Raw genomic sequence first — 19,786 nt, 5'->3', positions numbered from 1 at the left:
CTCAGAAGGTTAAACCAAGCACATCATAACATTTGTTAGGACATAAAAATAAATCTGAAGCCATTTTTCATTGATTTACTGATTCAACAGTAAATTGTCTGAGGTGTCTTTAAAAGAGACATGATGTCTCTGAAATTTGCAGGGTGAAAACATCATCGAAATGAAAGAGAGAACTAACAACAATCTTAGTAGCTGCAAGGAAATTATACCACAATTTGATTCTCCAAGTAGAAATAATTTTACTGTTTGAATCTGACATATGCATCAGAAACTACTTGAATGAAAAAATAAATGTTGAAGAAAAAAATAGCAAGAAAAAAATAGAAGAAACCGCAGGAAGAGGCACAGAGGAGAGACAGACAGACCACACCAGTCTTAAAATCAGTGAAGACAATACCAAACATAAATGATAAATTTGAGTTGCAGGTCCAAGAGAAATGTCAAGAGATTTCGACAACAGGTTGTTAATTTAGATGCTAAAACCACTTAGTCAGTTTCTCAAGAGAGAATATGAATATGGATGTTATACAATCAATTCTGGGAGGGCAGCAAGAGATTAGGAAATAATTTTGGATCTGCATTTATTTTATTATAGAAAAAAGTTCATAATTTTCCTTAAAAGGTGCACAGCTGACAGAATGCGTTTTTTTTTGACTGTCAAAAAAAATCTATGATTTTGATCAGGTGATTAGGTGAGAACACACTTATAATTCAGTATAAACACCGAATTCCTTCTGCTGCCATATGACATACGTAAGTAATTAACAAATGCTCCGCTAGGGGGAGCAGTGTGGCTTTCGAGTTTGTAAATAAGTGTGGTGACCCTCGGTGGTTGCTGTATGAAAACAAAACGTCATTTTGGAGCGAAAGTTTTGACTTGACAGGATGAGGATGGACGACACATACAGAAGTGTGTCGGTTCAAATTCCCTGTCACATTCTTGATATGACGTTTTAAAGAAGTTGTTCAAACAACGACACCGATCTGTTGTAAAAATGGAAGGACTGGAGATGTCCGCCATGATACCGGCTCTTCAGGAGCTAGCTAGGTGAGTAGCCGGCTAAAGTTGGCTAAGCTAAGCTGTTAGCAATATATCAGACTCTGAATTTGCTTTAGGTTGAAATGACACGTCTTAAGTTAATGAAATCCGTCGCTGCATCGTGTTTCCGTAAACAACTTTACACCCTGTCGGCATTTGCAGCGCCAGCCCGGCTGAGTACGACCAGGCGGTGCAGAAACCTCGACAGATCCTCTGCCAGTTCATTGACAGAATACTGACGGATGTGGATGTCGGTAAGTCATGGATTCAAGCACATACAGGAGGCCTACAAAACCTTCAACTCCTTAGATTATTCTAGTCCAGCTTGAGGTTGTACAAGCGACTGGGTGTCCGGTTTGTACCTCAGTTATGCATCTGAAGTTTTAAATGCTAGACGCGGTCTCTTTCATTAGCATCTCAAATCAGGTTTTGTGACTTTAAACAATTTTTACCTGCTCCTGTATTTATATTGATAGAATTGACCAAAGCTCTGTGCAGTTAATGAAATAGATGAGGAGGTTCTCGACCTTTTAGGAGTTGTGACCCCTTAAAGCGGATTAACAGTTCCTTTCACACACACTGTCTGTCCCTGAAATGTTCAGGAAGATTTCGTGATTTATTTTATTATAGAAAAAAGGTGTGAATGGACTGTTACACACTGAAATCTGTTTACCACCTCAAGAAGGAAGGAAAATGTTGTTAAAGCTGTATTGTGATTTAAAAAGGCTGCCTGAAGTTTAAAGCAAAGAAATTTTCTTTTCTTTTATCTTTTTGTAAACTGTTCAGATTGACCTTCCTGATCTCAAAGTTGTGAACCAGTTGATTAATCTCATTTGTTGTCTGTGTTCAAGTTGCTCTAGGGCTGAATAAGAAGTCCAGCTCCGAGCCAGCCTGTGTGATGCTGCTGGACTTTGTGCAACATATAATCAAGTCTTCCTCTCTGATGTTTGCCAACCCTGCCTGCCAGCCTTCTGAGTACCCAGACACCACACAGAGCTGTACTGGTACGATTTGTCATTTAGAAATCAGATTAAATAATCAAAACCTTTTATTCTTATCTGTATTGTTATTTTTTGTGTTTCTGAGTCTCTGATGTCTCCTCACTCCCCTCTTTGTTCAGACTTCAGTAAGTGGGTTGCGGTGCGTTTGCTTCGTGTGGCAGCAGCTCCAGACTGTGACGTCATCCATGGGCGGGTCTCTGCTGCGCTGTGCTCTTTACTTCACACTCTGAGAGCCAGGGCGCCATTCATCTGCAGTCGCCTCACTCAGGACCTCATTTTTTTGGCCCAGGAACTCAGCAATATCTTGCACGCTCATATTTCACTGTTGGCAGGAAAGGGATATGCTCCGGCCGTTCACACACAGAACCAGTGGCCCGTCACACTCGAGTGCTTCGGCATCTCTCCCGCTCGTGCCTCCTCGTACCTCACCCCGTCTCCCCTCATCCTCTCCACACCTGCTGCTTTGGAGTCGCTGACTGCCGTGACGATTGGTGTCGTAACTGACGCCCTGAGGGGAGTTGTCTCCCGCCGTGATGTCAGTGTGGCCTGGGAAACGGCTTGCTCTTTCCTGGCCAATGGCAACACCAGGCTCAGGAAGCTCTCCATGGTGATGCTTAGGCATTTGGTGGAGCTGGGAGGATTTCCAGAGATGCAGGGCCATGAATTTTTCACAGCCTACCTTCACTTGCTGGAGACACACTCCTGTGCACACACAGCAAACGCAAACTTGGATGAGAAACATCCGTATGAAGGAGAGCTGCTGCACTTGACTCGCTGTGTGTTTCAGTCGTCGGATGGCTCTCGCTCACACTTTGAGCCCATCTATCTCTCACAGATGTTTGAGTGTGTTTGTAGTCTTGGAGGAGCAGGCATCAAATTGGGGACAGAAGTCACCGAATCACTCTGCTTGCTGTTCAGCTACTTGCTATCATTTGCCATAGTTTATGAAAGTGCAACAATGTTAAGAAGGCATCGAGTCACCGAAGTCTGCAAGACGCTGGCATGCACCGTCGGAACAGAAAACCAAGCCGAAGTACGATTCTCCTGCTCGTGTTCCTTTTATAACCTCTCTATCTCTCAACGTTTGTCACAATCTTTTTTTTTCTCACCCTATTTGCAATATCTGCGGCACTCGTGTTTTGCAGTGTGCGGAGGGGTTTCTCCAAGCTGCACTGAAGGCTGAGGCTGCGGAGGTGATGCAGAAGTCCAGAGATGGAGAGACTGCTGCCAAGAAATCCTGCAAATCTGCCATCAGTTCAGTCATCAGCAAAACAAAAATATCATCAACGTGAGTTCACATTCACACATACATTCAAAATTAGACTCTGGTAAAACGTGGTCCAGTGGAATAAGACACCTGAGTGCATTAAATCATATCATAGGGTATAATGTAACACAGCAGGTAGTTATTTGTTAAATTATTCTCTCACATGTGTTGTGTTCTTTGTGTGTTAAGTGAGGTGGACATGCGCGTTCGCAGCCAGGTTTGGGCTGTGGCGAACAGTCGGCTGGAGGAGCTGCTGACCTTTATGAACTCTGATGAACCTGAACCCACGCAGACTCTTTCTGCTCTGAAGGGTCTGGCCCTCATCCTGCACCTGGCAGCCCTCTGCTCCTCTCCCACCAGGTAATGCATCTTTCTCACACACTGAAATACTAACTTTCAACAATATTTTTTATCAAGAATAACTTTCTTTGCTGCACATTTGTGACTTTATTCTTTCAGTTTGCTTAGTTATATATTCCTTATTTCTTTCTTTTTGTGTCTGACAGTCCATCTGCTCTTCTCTGGGTGCCCACTGAGACTCTGGGCAGGGCCCTGAAGAGCTGTCAGTCAGTGTTAGAAGGAGGTGCTCAACCCACCTCAAACCAGAACTACTTTCAGTGTGCTGTCCAGATTACTGTTGGGATCCTGGACTCTGTTCTCTACCTGACAAGTAAGGACATATACACTCAACAACAGCACACACTGTACATGTTCTTCCTTTATCTTTTATTTTGGTTATTACGTCAGTTATTTTTGATGTCATTCTCTATTACTGAGTGTAAAAATAAGCTGTACTCTGAAGCATGTGGCAGAAAAACACATCCTTTCGACAGTATGTTGATCATCATCTGTTTTCTGTGACTTTTGTGTGTACGTCTAGTGAGCAGCCGCAGTGAGGATGGGCTCCAGCGGCGGGTGTGTGCTCTGCTGTCTCTTCCCTGGGTGTGTGACAACAAGTCTGTCCCAGCTTATAAAACTTCAGGATTCCCCTCCTGGCTGCTGGCCTTGGCTCAGAGACTCAGCTTCTGTTACGGTGAGTGTTTCTCCAACATCACAACGTCTTTGGTCACCTGCATCTTTCTGTGAAAACAGGCTCTAAATATTTTTGAGTTTTACAAACACTATAAAGTAGTTTTTTGGTTTTAAACCAAACCATGTGTGTTTTTTTGCAGCACCTGAGATCCAGGCAGACTGTGTGTCCCTGCTGGCCCTTGTGCGTCGTGGTGTGTGTGAGACGTGGCGAGCGTACGTGTTTTCCAAGATACTGCAGAGTCCGAATGAGGTGGTGAGAGCAGCGGCAGTCAGGGCCTTCCCTGTACTTCTTCACCACCTGGAAAACACACACCGTGACCTCATCAGCACTGTTCTGCTGTACGAGCATGTACATGTTTAAACAGTGTATATACGATCGCAGGCTTTTGTTATATGTGTTCATGGTGACCATTTGCAGTTCCAGGTTGGAGGACAGTTCGGAGCAGGTGAAGAAGGAGCTCGCGAGGGTTGTGGGTCAGCTGAGTTGTATCCAATCGGAGCTCTCCCAGCTCAGTGACACCCACACAGAGTCTGCCCGTTCTCCTGAAATCCTCTGCCACAAACTCAGCCTTGCAGCAGAGCACACAGGGAAGGCTTTCTCGTCCGTCAGGACGGCTTTTGTCAGACCCTTCCTGCCACTGCTGAGACAGCAAGCTCCAAGTAGTGTTAAACTAGGTATTTTTTTTGTTTGCTGTTTTTTTTCCCCATATTTAAATTTTACAATACACAGAAAGCCTAAAAGATATTATGGTTAATTCAGTATTCAATACGGTGCTGTGATCACTATGTGTTACATTCATATGCAGTATTATTACACCAGCTGATTTATTTCATATTCTTAGCTTTTCTAGAGGCTCTTCCTCACCTCTGCCAGCATGTGAATATTGTTGATGGAAACAGCGACTCCCGGGCAGTCGTCTGTGCTCTGATTGGCCTAATGGAGGACTCGGATCCAGCGGTCAGAACACGCTTCAGCCAGTCTGTGCGTTTCCTGCTAACAGAGACCTCTGAGCAGGGCTCTGTGAGCGAGGTGAGCAACACCAGGGGTTACACTCAACCGTCTGCCCTTTACACTCAGTTCCTAACATCTAAAAGCCATCAGTTCAATTCTAAAAATACTACTGTAAAACAGAAAGAACTTAAAATATGCAGTAAAATTTAATTTTGGTAATTTCTGAACAGAACATACATATTCATGTCAGGTTTATATGCTGCCCTGAAATCACAGTTCCTTCAGCTAAGTGAAAAAGCCATTTGAGGAGGACTGTTTTAAAAACTTTATTTTTGATGATTCGTGTGTCTGTCTTCTGTCCAAGCTCCTGGTTGCCCATCTTAAAGAGGCATTCAACAACGCTAAGCTCAACAGAGATGACGACCTGCGTAACACTCTCATCCTCACCACTGGAGAGATTGGAAGGTAATGGTGACCTTTTGTCTTTGCACGGGGGTGCAGAATAACATCACTAGCTGTGCTGTTCTTACAGCATCAAAAAAAATTTATTTGGGAGTAAAGCATGAAAGCTTGAAAAATTTTAGCCATCATTTGTATATCTTTAAATATATCCTGTTTTCAGTTCACGTCTTGCATCTTTTGGTGCCACTGTAATGTTTTTCTTAATGAAAATCTTTAAACTTCTCAAAGGTTTTATGTGTAAAGATTGTTTTGGTTCAGTTTAACCGCCTCTCCTCTTCTGTCAGAGCGTCTCAGGGCAGTTTGGTGTCGTTCTCTCTGCTGCGGCTGCTTCACTGTCTGCTGTCCAAGTCGTCCTCGGTGTCTGTAACAGCGTACACGCAGATCAGAGCTCTGGCCACAGCCAAAGGTCTTAAACTTCAGACCCTCTTCAGTCAACACAAGAACCCTATTTGCCAGGTACAAAGTCATTCATTTTCATTAATAAACTTGGCCTATAAGCCAATGCTCATTTTACTGCTTTTTATATATGACATGGAGTAATATATTAAGTATAGTAAGATAAATTAGCCAAACTATAATAGTATAAACATGTGTTGAAGGGCTACCTGTGATGCTTTTTATAAGTTTCACCCAAATAATATGAAAGTTCTGATAATGCTTGTGGTGTAACAGGGTTCGCACATGAGTGTGTGCTTTTCTGTGCTCAGAACAGATTTATGATCTGTGCATCATTTTAGATCTTGCCTAATGAATTGAGATGAATGAGCCAAATTAGATGAATTTTTACGATTCAGAGATTTTAAAAAAACAAAAGAGACAGGCATTAATTTGTCCTTTGTTTGTGCTCCGTGTTTAGTTCCTGGTGGAGTCGCTACATTCACGTCATGTGTCGGCCTTGCGGAGCACACCGGATCAGAGCAGCGAATCAGCCAATCAGAGAGAGCTGGCACTGGACATCCTGGCTCAGATCGCACATGCTTTTGATTTTCCAGACCTCCACCGTTTTCTCACCGTGCGTCATTAACACAACTGTACACATGATGTACAGAATACAGTGTGCTGAGTGTGATGGTACATTGAGACTGTATTATAAATATAAAATGTTTCTCTCTATCCATGGTTGTGTATGTAGAGGACCCTCCAGGTGCTCCTGCCCTACCTGGCGGCCAAGGCGAGCTCGACTGGCTCCGCCCTCATCCGTACCCTGGCCAATGAGCTGAAGGCAAACAGGAGAGAGATTCTGATCAGCAACTTCAAGTACATCTTCAGCCATCTGGTGTGCTCCTGCACCAAGGAGGAGCTGGAGAGGGCTTTCCACTACCTACAGGTATTAAATGTAGACGTCATCTGTCAGCACAATCAACATTTCTCATCTCCAGCACACGGTGAGCGTGTCCAAGTGCTGTGCTTCACCACAATCCAAAATAACCTGAATGGGGACAAAAAAAGACAGATTTCATCATTAAATCTCGCTCTGTCTCAGGGTTTACTCACCAGGACAAAAGCAACTTTTGGAAGAAATTAAAATTAAAGTTGGCCCAAAAGTCAGTATTAATTAAATATAATAACACCTTGCCAGTGGTGTGAATCTCAGCTGTGTTGCAAGTCGTATAAATACAGAAGTGGTCCTTAAATTGCCATAATGTCAAAAAAGTCAAATTAACCCAAAAATGCTACAACTTTTCTGCTGCTTGGGCATTTGTTTGTTAGTCTACGACTACCCAAAGTAATAAAAACAAATGAATCATCATCTGTATCTGTACTTTAATAACACACCGCACGTATCTGGTGAATTTTTTTTCATATCGTAGTATACAAATCAGTTTTATCCAGTACTGTACAGCCTTTGTATGTTTTGATTTTTTTCTTTATGTTTCCTCAGAGTGAGACAGAGATTGAACTGGGCTCTCTGCTGAGACAAGACTTCCAGGGTCTTCACAACGAGCTGCTGCTGCGCCTGGGAGAACACTACCAACAGGTCCACACACACACACACACACACACACACACACACACACACTCTCGGTATATGTTCTCATACACTACTGAAAATGTTTTGCATTTCTGTGCAGGTGTTCAATGGTCTGGCTATCCTGGCTTCCTTTGCATCCAATGATGACCCATACCAGGGTCCCCGAGACATCACCACCCCGGAACGTATGGTATGTTAAATATGATGTTACAGCCTCATCTTGTGCTTTGACTGAATAGGTATCTTTATTTATTTTTCAAATTTTGTGTTTGAGCTCACCTGGCGTGCTGTGAAATTACAACAGGGTCAAATCTAACTTCAAAGGTTATTAAACAAATCACAGGACATCTATAATGTTTCATATCACTCTAAATACTTTTTCTACAGTTAAAACAAGAGCAAACCTTTTTAGAGATCTTTTTTGGCTATACTTTTATTAACCAAAAGAAAATCTATTGTTCCCCTTTATTTTTCAGTCAACATTATAATCTTTGCATAATTAATGACCAAGTCTTCATTGTGTGGCAGGCAGACTACCTGCAGCCAAAGCTGCTGGGAATTCTGGCCTTCTTCAACATGCAGCTGCTCAGCTCCAGCGCAGGAGAGAAGGACCGCAAGAAACTGGTGTGTAACTCACAACTGAGAACTAATTCAATGGCTGACACATGAGAATATGTTATGTCAGTGAGAGACTTCATGGAGCTTGTTTCATGTCAGCTTTGTTCTCGGCCAGAAAACCCCAAAGCTTTTCCTCGGTTTATTTTGTCCACTGCGATTCTGTCCGACTTGTATGGTGTTAAAGGGTGTGTCTGTTCTGCACGCAGGCACTGACGAGTGTGATGGCCCTAATGCGACTGATGGGCTCCAAACACATCAGCTCTGTCAGAGTGAAGATGATGACGACGCTCCGCACTGGCCTCCGATACAGAGAGGACTTCCCCCTGCTCTGCTGCCAGTCAGTACACGCAGTGACATGTTGAATCTGTGATTGTCGGTGCATCCTGTCAATATGTAACTTTTTAATGGAAATGTTTTTTATTAGTGCCACAATTCAGGCTTTGAAGAAAAATGGCTGCCAAGTGTTGTCTGAAGGCAAATATTAGTTGCTAATCAGTCTTAACCTCATTTTCACCACATACGTCCTACCATCAACTATTATACTCAAGTATAGCCACTATAAATACATTTACCTGCATTTATTTATCAATTTATTACACCACAGACTGATAAAATTAGACAATTTCTACCTGTTCTATGCAGTAATTCCTTCTTCCTGTGTGGACAGGACTTGGGAGTGTTTTGTGAAGAGCGTGGAGCCGGGACACTTGGGTCCTCTCCTGAGTCATGTTATTGTTGCTCTCCTCCCCTTGATCCCACTGCAGCCCAAAGAAACTGCATCTATTATCCGTTTCCTCATACTGGACAACAGGTAACACAAACAAGCGACACGGTTGGTCCTGAGCACAGCGCTTCTGTTACACATCAAAGCCTGTATAGTGTTAAAGCAAATTAATTTTCTTGTCATCACTTAACTAAAATGTTAATTTTTATAACAAATAAATGCCCTCAAAAAACCCCTGTGGCATAAAGAAATCTGTGATTAGTTCTAGTTATCCGACAGCATTGATCTAAGTTGATTTCCCACAGGGAAGAAGTAAATGACTTCCTACACGAGATTTACTTTCTGCCAGACCACCCTGAGCTGAGAGACATCCACACTGTTCTGCAGGACTACAAGAAGGTCAGTATGGACAAGAGGACAATCACGGTGATGAAGTAATTGAAGGATACAGGTGGTGACGAGGGTTATTGGAAGTGTTGAAGACTTAAAAAACTGCGCACTAAACGGTAAAATGCCGTCTGATTCCCTCCCAGCTGACAGCCAGCAGCAGTGATCTGGCCGCGGTGCTGCAGCTGTCCATGAGGGCTGTTCAACATGAAAATGTTGACGTCAGGATTCATGCGTTGACCAGCCTCAGGGACATGATGCACAGCAACCAGGTACACACAATCACACACAAAGCAGGGCTCGAGCTTCTTGTTTGGGAGTATAAAATAAAATTTTGTTCTGGCGATCAAAGTAACCAAGTTCACTCTTTTTCTACTGAGCAGCTCCACCGTTACAGCTAGTTATAAAGTCCCTTTTACTGCTTTATGTAAGCTGATCATAATGTTTGATCCTGTACTGAAAGTTTTATTTTTTTCTTTAATATTGTGGACTGCAGGAATGGCTGCTGCGGCAGGTGTGCGCGAGTGAGGCAGTGGAGCCCGTCATCTCCAACCTGGTGTCAGTGCTGCTGAAGGGCTGCCAGGACTCGTCTCCAGAGGCCAGGCTCCTCTGTGGGGAGTGTCTCGGGGAGCTGGGGGCCGTGGACCCAGGACGTTTGGACCTGTCAAACACGCACACCAATGGCGATCGCAACACCTTCGTGGTAAACTAGACAAGTCCAACACACATACAGTACATAGCTTTTAATTCTGGCAGTATGCATGCAAATTCCAAATTCAGTTTTAAACATTTCTTAACATTTTTATACTTCCCTCATAGGCTGATTATAATAAACTTGAACCTTGACCTCCTATTTATTTATTTCTGGACACACAAGTACATCAGATACAGAAATGTGCATGGATTTGTTTGATTGAGGATAAAAGTGTGTTTTTCCGTGAACAGAGTGGAGTTGATGATCCCAACTTTGCCTACGACCTGCTGAATGAACTGCTCAGAACGTTTCTGGCTTACGCCGATGACGTGAGGGCACAGGACTCCGCCGCCTATGCAATACAGGTACACACACACACACACATGCTGCGCTCAAACTCGATACTGTGTGTGTATGCGCATGTGTGTGTCTTCCTGTCCCTTTTTTGGCTTGTGTCTTGTCTGAAATTTGCGTTCATGTTGGTGCGCCGTAGGAGCTGCTGTCCATCTTTGAATGTCGTGAGGGTCGAACCGACTCACCAGGACGCCGTCTGTGGAGGAGATTCCCAGAGCAGATTCAAGAAATACTGGAACCGCACCTCAACAGCAGGTAGACAACAAGTCCACAGCACACATACACTCTGATTCCTTCACGCATGCAATCCAGAAGAGCTATAATGAGGTTATTTTTCTTCTTTTCCCCTCTTTTCGTCATTCCTCCCTCTCTGTCCTCAGGTATAAGAGCAGTCAGAAGGAGGTTAACTGGTCTAAACTGAAGAAGCCAGTGTACTTGAGTAAGAGAGGCAGCAAATTCTCTGATTGGTCAGCCACCTGGGCAGGATATCTCATCAGCAAGGTCAGCTAATTAGTCTTTCACCTTTCCAGAGGACATGCATCTGTCAGGTCATGTTCTAATATTGTCCAGATTGTCTTGTTTACTTTGCTTTCTGTAGATCTTTTTTTTTATACTGGACATTTTGACTTTACCAAATACATGTTTAAATAACAACATTATGACATTTTGAATATCAAAATCAGGGTCAAAATATCTGCTCTGTCGATTCCTGACAAACATGACAACACGCAAAAACAAGGGGGGGAAAAAGGACGTGTTTTGTCGATATGATAGCAGAAATGTTTGCTTCAGCTCAGAGGTTTTAGGAACTGGCTTTTTGTGTTTTTAGGTGAGACATGAGCTGGCCAGCAGAGTGTTCACCTGCTGTAGTTTCATCATCAAGCACGACTACAAGGTCACGATCTACCTGCTGCCTCATATTCTCCTCTACATGCTGCTTGGCTGCACACCTGCAGAGCAACAGGAAGTGAGGACGCAACTGTATCCTGTGCAGTTCTTCTTGTGTGTATTTTTGCTGTAATAATGACACACCTTCTTCCAGGTAACGGAGGAGATGCTGGCTGTGCTGACGGCGGGTGATGGACAAGGAGGCGGACGCTGTCAGGAGACGGCCTCCAGCCTGTCGCAGCTCAGCATTCAGACTGTGTTCAGCATGTTGTCCCACCTGACACAGTGGAGCCGCCACATCCTCTACTCCAAACCCAAAAACAGCGGTTAGTGCCAAAAACATTTTGTTTCACTTTGGAGTGTTAATCTCTAAACAATTTAGAAAAATGGAAAAGGTTTCATCAGCTGACTGTAGGTTGAATCACCTGCATGTCAAGCTACAACAGAACATGCAGCTGTTTACTTTTATGGAAGTGAAATGTTTTATTGCAGAGAGTGGGGACTATCAGCGTGTGGTGGCCTTCCTGAAGGGCATTCCACAGGATGTTCTGGCCAAGGCCGCCTTGCGATCCAAAGCCTACACTCGTGCCCTTATGCACTTTGAAGCGTACATCTTAGAAAACAAAGAGAACATCCAAGACCATCTCACCTTCCTGCAGGTCAGACAGCCATTGCTTAAATGTGCACATCATTCACAATGTGATGCCGCTAAAAGTCAATAAAAAATAACAAGGAATGATTGACCAGCTCTTGTTGAGGGGAAGTTGTAGCTCTCACTAATGATTGGCTGTTGCAGACACTGTACGCCGCGATGCACGAGCCTGATGGAGTGAGGGGGGTCAACGCCCTGAGGAGGGAGGAGCCTTCGCTTCGGGAACAGATACTGGAGCATGAGAGCATCGGCCTGCTCCGAGATGCAACCGCATGCTACGACCGGGCCATACAGCTGGAGTCCGACCAGGTTAAGACACACACACACCATGTTTTAATGCTTTGATCTTTAGTTTACTCTCAGAACATCTAAAACCATACATTTGAAGTGCTAGAAGCGAAAGGCAACTGGATATTTTTAGGTCGTTGAAGACATTTCACCTCTCGTCCGAAAGGCTTCTTCAGTTCATACAAACTTTATGTTTGCATTTGATGGTCGTGGTAAAATGTTAGACCAGAAATAGGCTTTATGGGCTTGGCTTCGTCATTTAAATCTTTGTCATTTCTCATCTCATGGTCCTCCAGGTTACACTCAAATAAAGTTGTTGACACTGTCTCAATTTTCTTTCTAAAATCTTGCCAGAATAAGTCTCAGGTTTCGGCTCACCAACAATGAAAGTGGTTCTAACCATATAAAATTGTTTATATTAGAATGAAAGATAACTGAGTGCTGTCAGCTGTTTTTAATCTGGAATTCAATCATTTCATAGATTGGCCACTATCATGGGGTGATGACCTCTATGCTCGGCCTGGGACAGCTGTCGACAGTCATCACTCAGGTGAACGGAGTGCTGGCCAACAAGTGAGACACACACACACACAAATTATTGCCCATCTTATCCTCACTAAATTTGCTTTTTTGTATTTGCTAAGTAACCTTCAACTGTGGTTGTTTTATTTTCATGTTAGCCTTGTGACTTGACTTGGATGTGTCATGGTTTTCCAAAGGTATACTATGCATGGTGTTTCCTAAAAACAATGTTATAGACTCAAACAAAAAAAAATCTCTGTGGGTCATCACTTAAGATCCACAAGAAGTGCATGGTGGTGTATTTAGACCCTGCCTTCTTCTTGTACTTACCTACTGTACTTACTTACTGTCTTACCATTACTGAAATTAACTACAATGTACACATTTAGGCACCACTGGAAGTCGGAGCTGAACACCTACAGAGTGGAGGCAGCCTGGAAGCTGGGACAGTGGGATCTGCTGGAAGATTACTTGAGCTCAGGTAAATAAATACACAGATGACCTTAAAAGCTCAAACATCTTGAACTATTGGTGTGTTGATGTGGCAGCAGTAGATATCTGCTTTAAAAAAAAAATAAAACTTACTGACTATGTTTTGCACTACCATTGTGTCTCTAGACCACCAGTCCAGTACCTGGGGTGTGAGGCTGGGTCAGTTACTGCTGTCGGCTAAGAAGCAGGACGCCGAGACTTTCTACGAGAAGCTGAAGCTGGTGAGGAAGGAGCAGGTCGTCCCCCTGTCTGCCGCCAGTTACGAGTGTGGAACCTACCAGAGAGGATACGAGTACATCGTCAGGTCTGTGCGTGTTCACATATTCGTGGAATCAATCGGTAGGTGATTCCTGGTTGTCAGTAACTGAATCCAATGTCTGCGTGCGTTTGTCTGGTCAGGCTCCACATACTCAGTGAGTTGGAACACACTTTCACCGAGCTGCAGAAACAGAAGGAATGCTCCACCCCCAGCCTCAGCCAGCTGCCTCCTCATTGGTCGGATCGACTGGAGATGACCCAGAATTCCTTCAGGGCCAAGGAGCCAATCCTGGCCCTCCGTCGTGCCCTGTTGAGCCTGGGACCACAGTAAGGATGTGGAAAATTCTGCAGCTGAAGTGCATGCACATGTCGTCATTACTTTGTGGCATTTTTTAAAAAGAGAAATGGATCCGACTCTTCCCGAGCTGTGAATAACAACAATAATAATAATAATATAAATGTGAACAAAATTGGTGTCAGGTTTCCATGTCAGTAAGGCAACATCACAAATCAGGCCCCGTGTTTGCTCTGCAGGCCGATGAGCACTGAGCTGGTAGGGGAGTGCTGGCTGCAAAGTGCCCGGGTGGCCAGAAAGGCGGGACACCACCAGACAGCCTTCAATGCGCTCCTGAACGCGGAGAACACGAACCTGGCCGAGCTGGTCACAGAGAAGGCCAAGTGGTTTTGGTCGAAGGTAAAACCAACCTGTAAATCCAACCAGTATATAGTTAGCTGATTTTTCTTTTTTTGTCACACACACAACAGTAATAAAATGTTCTGTGTTGGTCCGTTGTCAGGGCGATGTACACCAGGCCCTGATTGTCCTGCAGAAGGGCGTGGCTCAGTGTTTCCCTGATGACCAGCTGCTGACGGACCCTCGCAGCCTGCAGACCAAAGGTAAGGCCATGCTGCTGGTGGGACGCTTCATGGAGGAGACGGCCAACTTCGAGTCCAACGCCATCATGAAGGCATACAAGGTGACAGCTTTGATTTTCATAGAAGGAATAAACTTCTCTGCAGGAAAATAAATCTGCTGTTGCATATTCGTTTGATGGGACGCTTTGAGTAGGTTCGCAAACAATGTTATTACATTTACAAACTGAATAGCATTAATATGAAGACTTCATATACCGCTGAAAGATGAGATTGACAAATTTTTGGACATACAGTGGCAATAATGCAAATATTACAGCTCATGGTCCTTTTTAAACTGCTTAGTTGCAGCTGCCCATCAGGGAAGCCACAAAAAATGATTCTAGAAAAATGATTCTTAACTTTTTCAAGCAAAAATAACAAACTTTTCCTCTTTCGGCTTTTAAATTCTGTTGATTTGCTGTTTTTCTTTGTCTTGAGTGACGTTAAACTGAATTTCCTCAGGTGTCTTTATGTCATTGTGATCGGCCTTTTCATAAATATTGCATGAACCAATATGCAAAAAAAAAAAAGTTTATTTTTGCCCTTCTTTAATAGTACGTGTGTTGTGTCTTTTAGGATGTGACCAACCTTCTGCCTGAGTGGGAGGATGGAAACTTCTACCTGGCCAAATACTATGACAAAGTGATGCCAATGGTGACCGATAACAAGCTGGAAAAACAGGGGAACCTCATCCGATACATTGTCCTGTACTTTGGAAAGTGAGTTATTGTTCTTACTACTGAAACTAAGTCTTTTATTTGATGATCCAAGATAAGAAAATTCATCATCCACCATTTTATTTGGGTTGTTTTCCTTCCCAGAGCCTTGCAGTTCGGAAACCAGTACATCTACCAGGCAATGCCTCGCATGCTGTCCCTCTGGCTGGATTTTGGTGCTAAAGTGTGTGAGTGTGAGAAAGGTGGGTAGAAACAGAAAATGAGATTCTCACAAGCAGTTCAGTTTTAGGGTTTTTTTTTTCCAGTATGAGCTAAAGACTCTTCACAAATTCCTCCACCACAGCCGGGCGAACAGACAGACAAATGCGACAGGAGCTGGGAAAAATCAACGGCGTGATGAGCGAACACTGCGCTAACTTGGCACCGTACCAGTTCCTGACCGCCTTCTCCCAGCTCATCTCCAGGGTGTGTCACTCCAGCGACGAGGTCTTCAGTGTCCTCATGGCCATCGTGGCCAAAGTCTTTCTGGCGTACCCTCAGCAGGCGATGTGGCTGATGACTGCTGTCTCCAAGGTGTGTGTGTCTGTCTGTCTGTCTGTCTGACCCTTTTCTGCAGCTGCATAAAGTCACAGAACTAATAAATTGCATTATTTGAGAAAAACAATAATTCTGCACATTGCACTCCAACTGTTTTCTTTTTTTTCCTCTCAGTCTTCATATCCCATGCGTATGAATCGCTGTAATCAGATTCTTAAGAAAGCCATCAGTCTTAAACAGTCTCTGGAGAAATTCATCGGGGACGCCACCAGGCTGGCTGACAAGCTGCTGGAGCTCTGCAACAAGCCGGTACACGCATATGCACACACACACACACACACACACAAACATAGATATATTACATGAAATTAAAACAGAATTTACATTTACCCATATGGAAACTATATGATGACAAATCTATAATTTTCTGTACTGCATGGCATATAATCTATTTGAAGGTACTGTGTTTGATAAACACATGTTGTTTCATAATCAGTTTCAGTAGAGTGTGAAGCCATAACATAAAAAATCTGCCTCAGTGGATCTGGACCAACACATTTCATTGGTAGACAAGATTGGATTAGGTCTGATAAACGTTTATTGATCCCCCACAGGAGCAGGAGTGCTTGCAGCGGGGACTCATAAAAAGAAAACTTCTTCTTCTTCATGTTTGTGTCGATGTGTCTTTCAGGTGGATGGCAACAGCACCACCCTCAGCATGAGCGTTCACTTCAAGCAGCTGAAACGTCTGGTGGAGGAGCCGACCTTCAGCCAGATCCTGATCCCGCTGCAGTCGGTTCTCATCCCTACGCTGCCCTCTACAGGCGGGGCAAACACGCAGCACGACGCCTTCCCTGGGCACTGGGCGTACCTGGATGGCTTTGAAGACAATGTAAGAAAGAGGGGAAGGAGGTTGTTGATTCTCTTCAGTCTGTTGGGCAAGAAGGTCCCTGAGAAGTCATGAGTCACTGTTTTCAGGCAAAAAAGCAGTAATACAGCAGTATGAGCTCAGAAAATCAAATTTCATCGTCAGAAAAAATTATCTTGAGGTGGTACATGCTTTACAGACCTAACCTGTGTATGTGTGTGTGTGTGTGTGTGTGTGTAGGTGGAGATCTTGGCCTCCTTGCAGAAGCCTAAGAAGATAAGTCTGAAGGGTTCAGATGGACGGAGCTACACCATGATGTGTAAACCTAAAGATGATCTGCGGAAGGACTGCAGACTCATGGAGTTCAACTGCCTCATCAACAAGGTTTGAATTGGATTCAAATACTTTTTCTTTTTTTTTTTGGTTTACAACATACTAGTAGAATCTTTTTAATCATTTTTATTAGATTGCACCACTTCTATTTTCAGAGGTAACAACCATGTATATTAATGGAAGTGGACAAATTTTAATATTTCCCACACTTTCATATTGTAGCCTCATATTTTCTAAAACTTATACAGTCAATAACAGTGTGCTCACAAGCTGAACAGAGACTAAATTAGCCAAGATGGGAAATGGGCAACATTATAAAAACAATACTGTAAACTTAACTAATAGATTAATTTCCAGAATGTGTATATATGATCATCTAAGTCTTAGAGACAAAGACAGGAAAGGAGGAACTTTTGTCATCTTATATGCTATTATATTTATCATTCTTATTTTCCAATTCTTTTCAAAAAAGTTTTCATTGTGTGATCTTATTTTTCACTTTATTACAGCCTCAAAAATTATCACAAAGGGGAATCAACACATCTCATACGCAAAATGAACAAGAACAGAACATTTTAAAATCCACAAAGATTAGATTTACCACAGGACATCAGACTGTACTGCCACTTAAAAGATTGGTATTTCTGTTCACTCTTTTGTACAGGAGTAAAATGTGTTGTGTGCTCTAAAGAAGGGACAGGACAAGCAGTAGTTAAAATGTGTGTACATGGTTTCTCTTTGTGTTTAGTGCCTGCGCAAAGATGCTGAGTCAAGGCGGAGGGAGCTTCATATCCGTACGTACGCTGTGATTCCCCTCAATGAGGAGTGCGGCATCATCGAATGGGTGAACAACACCGCCGGACTCCGACACATTCTCACCAAGCTGTATAAAGAGAGAGGTATCTCCTCACATGAAGCCTTTTACATAGAGGAAGAGATTAACAATCTGTCGTCATAATCGGTGTGGTGAAATAATTAAATTTGGGTGGATTTGCATGTGTGTTCAAGGTGTCTACCTGTCGGGCAAAGAGCTCAGGAAGCTTATTCTTCCAAAGACGGCTCCATTTGAGGAGAAGCTGCGAATCCACAAGGAAGTGCTCTGTGCTCGACACCCCCCTGTGTTCTATGAGTGGTTCCTCCGGACCTTCCCTGACCCTACATCATGGTATGACCCGCCATGCACTTCTCCTAGGGCCAGGGTTTCAAATGCAAGGATCAGAATCAGGTTAATTCCACAGATGAACTTTTCATTGTGTGTTTTGCAGGTACAGCAGTCGCTCTGCCTACTGCCGATCCACTGCTGTGATGTCCATGGTGGGCTACGTCCTGGGTCTGGGGGATCGCCACGGGGAAAACATTCTCTTTGACTCTTTCACTGGGGAGTGTGTACATGTGGACTTCAACTGTCTCTTCAACAAGGCTTGTATTTGTCTCAAATTGTCTAAGAATATAAATGAATTAGGAGAAACTGATATTATACAACATTCGAGAGTTTTGTTTTTATGTTCTACTTTTTCCATCGTCTTACTTTTCCAGCACATTATTCTGATGCTCCTTCCTATTCCTCTCCTCTAGGGGGAGACGTTTGACGTGCCTGAGGTGGTTCCCTTCCGCCTGACCCACAATATGGTCCATGCCATGGGTCCCATGGGCACCGAGGGCCTCTTCAGGCAGGCCTGTGAGGTCACCCTGAGACTAATGAGAGACCAGAGTGAACCACTCATGAGGTAAACACTCTTAAAAGATGGTTTTTGATTTTATTTGATTTCCAATTTCAAAATCTGCATTTTTAATCTTCCCCCCAAGTGTGCTGAAGACCTTCCTTCATGACCCGCTGGTGGAGTGGAGCAAACAAGCCAAAGGACTTTCTAAAGCTCAGGCCAACGAGACAGGAGAGATAGTTAATGAAAAGGTTTGTGCATTTCTTGGATATGGCCTCATACATGTCTAAATATAACCTATTAAGGTCATATTTTTTGGTATCGGGATTACTCTATTGTCTTCTCTTTGCCCCCCTCTCCTTCTCTGACAGGCTAAAACCCACGTGTGTGACATCGAGCAGCGTCTGCAGGGAGTAATAAAGAGCAGAAATAAAGTGCTGGGTCTACCGCTGTCTATAGAGGGACACGCCCACTACCTCATACAGGAGGCCACAGATGACAAACTGCTGTGTCAGATGTATCTGGGCTGGGGGCCCTACCTGTAAAACACACACACCTAAGTTTAAAAAAAAAAAAAAAAAAAAAAGCGAGAGAAGGAAAGCGAGATTGTTTTCCAGTAATCAAATACTTATACAGTGCAAGTGTTCCTGTGGCTCCAGGCAAGTATGATGAGTTGAAAAAATATTTGTACAATTAGTAGTAATAAGGACACAAAAGCTTTTCTTATGGCCATGGCTGTTCGATGAAAAGCTCTTTACTCTAGCACTTCCATCACTGTTTACTTTCCTGTTTTCTGGAAACAAAGGATATTATTATGTTGATGTATTTGTTGCATTGCTGTACATTCTCTTTAATAAAGGGTGTGTTTTGCAGATTTGGTTTTGTAAGTAAGTAAGTTTGTAATGTGTTTGGGAGAAGTGTGTCTACTAATCTCTTAACCCTCCTTGTCCTAAGCACTCAGGTTGTTGTAATCCTGTGTGTGTGTGTGTGCGTTTTGCTCTCCCAGAGTCCAATTAGCACAAAGTGTTTTCTTGTGAAAGCCTTAAGAAGCTGGAGAAGACAGGATGAGGGTGGTATGAAGTAAGTGATGTGGAATTTCTTTAAGTGAGGAATTTTTATAGACCAGTCATGAGTTTAGGTACTCAAAAGGTCACCGTATTTTTTATCATAACTTTTCTCCTTTTTATCAATGC

General features: G+C 43.4%; 1 protein-coding gene across 1 annotated transcript; it reads left to right on the top strand.

Moving 5' to 3' along the window:
• The first annotated feature begins 829 nt into the window (after positions 1 to 829).
• On the top strand, positions 830 to 19,467 carry atr (ATR serine/threonine kinase). Its single transcript, XM_046412953.1, has 48 exons — positions 830 to 1,048; positions 1,202 to 1,293; positions 1,891 to 2,043; positions 2,160 to 3,073; positions 3,186 to 3,328; positions 3,497 to 3,667; positions 3,814 to 3,977; positions 4,188 to 4,340; positions 4,480 to 4,678; positions 4,758 to 5,014; positions 5,182 to 5,369; positions 5,656 to 5,756; positions 6,038 to 6,209; positions 6,610 to 6,765; positions 6,886 to 7,080; positions 7,636 to 7,731; positions 7,826 to 7,915; positions 8,254 to 8,349; positions 8,550 to 8,680; positions 9,011 to 9,154; positions 9,373 to 9,466; positions 9,601 to 9,726; positions 9,951 to 10,157; positions 10,400 to 10,513; positions 10,642 to 10,757; positions 10,883 to 11,003; positions 11,332 to 11,469; positions 11,545 to 11,716; positions 11,883 to 12,049; positions 12,187 to 12,351; positions 12,812 to 12,903; positions 13,242 to 13,333; positions 13,471 to 13,648; positions 13,744 to 13,929; positions 14,137 to 14,296; positions 14,400 to 14,579; positions 15,094 to 15,236; positions 15,339 to 15,436; positions 15,538 to 15,767; positions 15,906 to 16,040; positions 16,423 to 16,623; positions 16,840 to 16,983; positions 17,681 to 17,831; positions 17,941 to 18,097; positions 18,198 to 18,351; positions 18,508 to 18,659; positions 18,739 to 18,844; positions 18,965 to 19,467. The coding sequence occupies exons 1-48, from the start codon at positions 996 to 998 to the stop codon at positions 19,136 to 19,138; spliced, it is 7,821 nt and encodes a 2,606-aa protein (XP_046268909.1). The 5' UTR covers positions 830 to 995; the 3' UTR covers positions 19,139 to 19,467.
• The last annotated feature ends 319 nt before the right edge of the window (positions 19,468 to 19,786 follow it).

Source organism: Scatophagus argus, chromosome 15 (assembly GCF_020382885.2).
Source record: "Scatophagus argus isolate fScaArg1 chromosome 15, fScaArg1.pri, whole genome shotgun sequence".
NCBI classification, from domain to species: domain Eukaryota; kingdom Metazoa; phylum Chordata; class Actinopteri; family Scatophagidae; genus Scatophagus; species Scatophagus argus.
The sequence above is the reverse complement of the archived record's forward strand: the minus strand, read 5'-3'. Positions and strand labels throughout refer to the sequence as shown.

Excerpts from the sequence above, each read along its gene's own strand:
- atr (XM_046412953.1), top strand. The coding sequence starts at position 996 with ATGGAAGGACTGGAGATGTCCGCCATGATACCGGCTCTTCAGGAGCTA. Across the intron at positions 3,329-3,496 it reads AAAACAAAAATATCATCAAC|TGAGGTGGACATGCGCGTTC; the intron begins GTGAGTTCACAT and ends TTGTGTGTTAAG. Across the intron at positions 9,155-9,372 it reads TTCCTCATACTGGACAACAG|GGAAGAAGTAAATGACTTCC; the intron begins GTAACACAAACA and ends GATTTCCCACAG.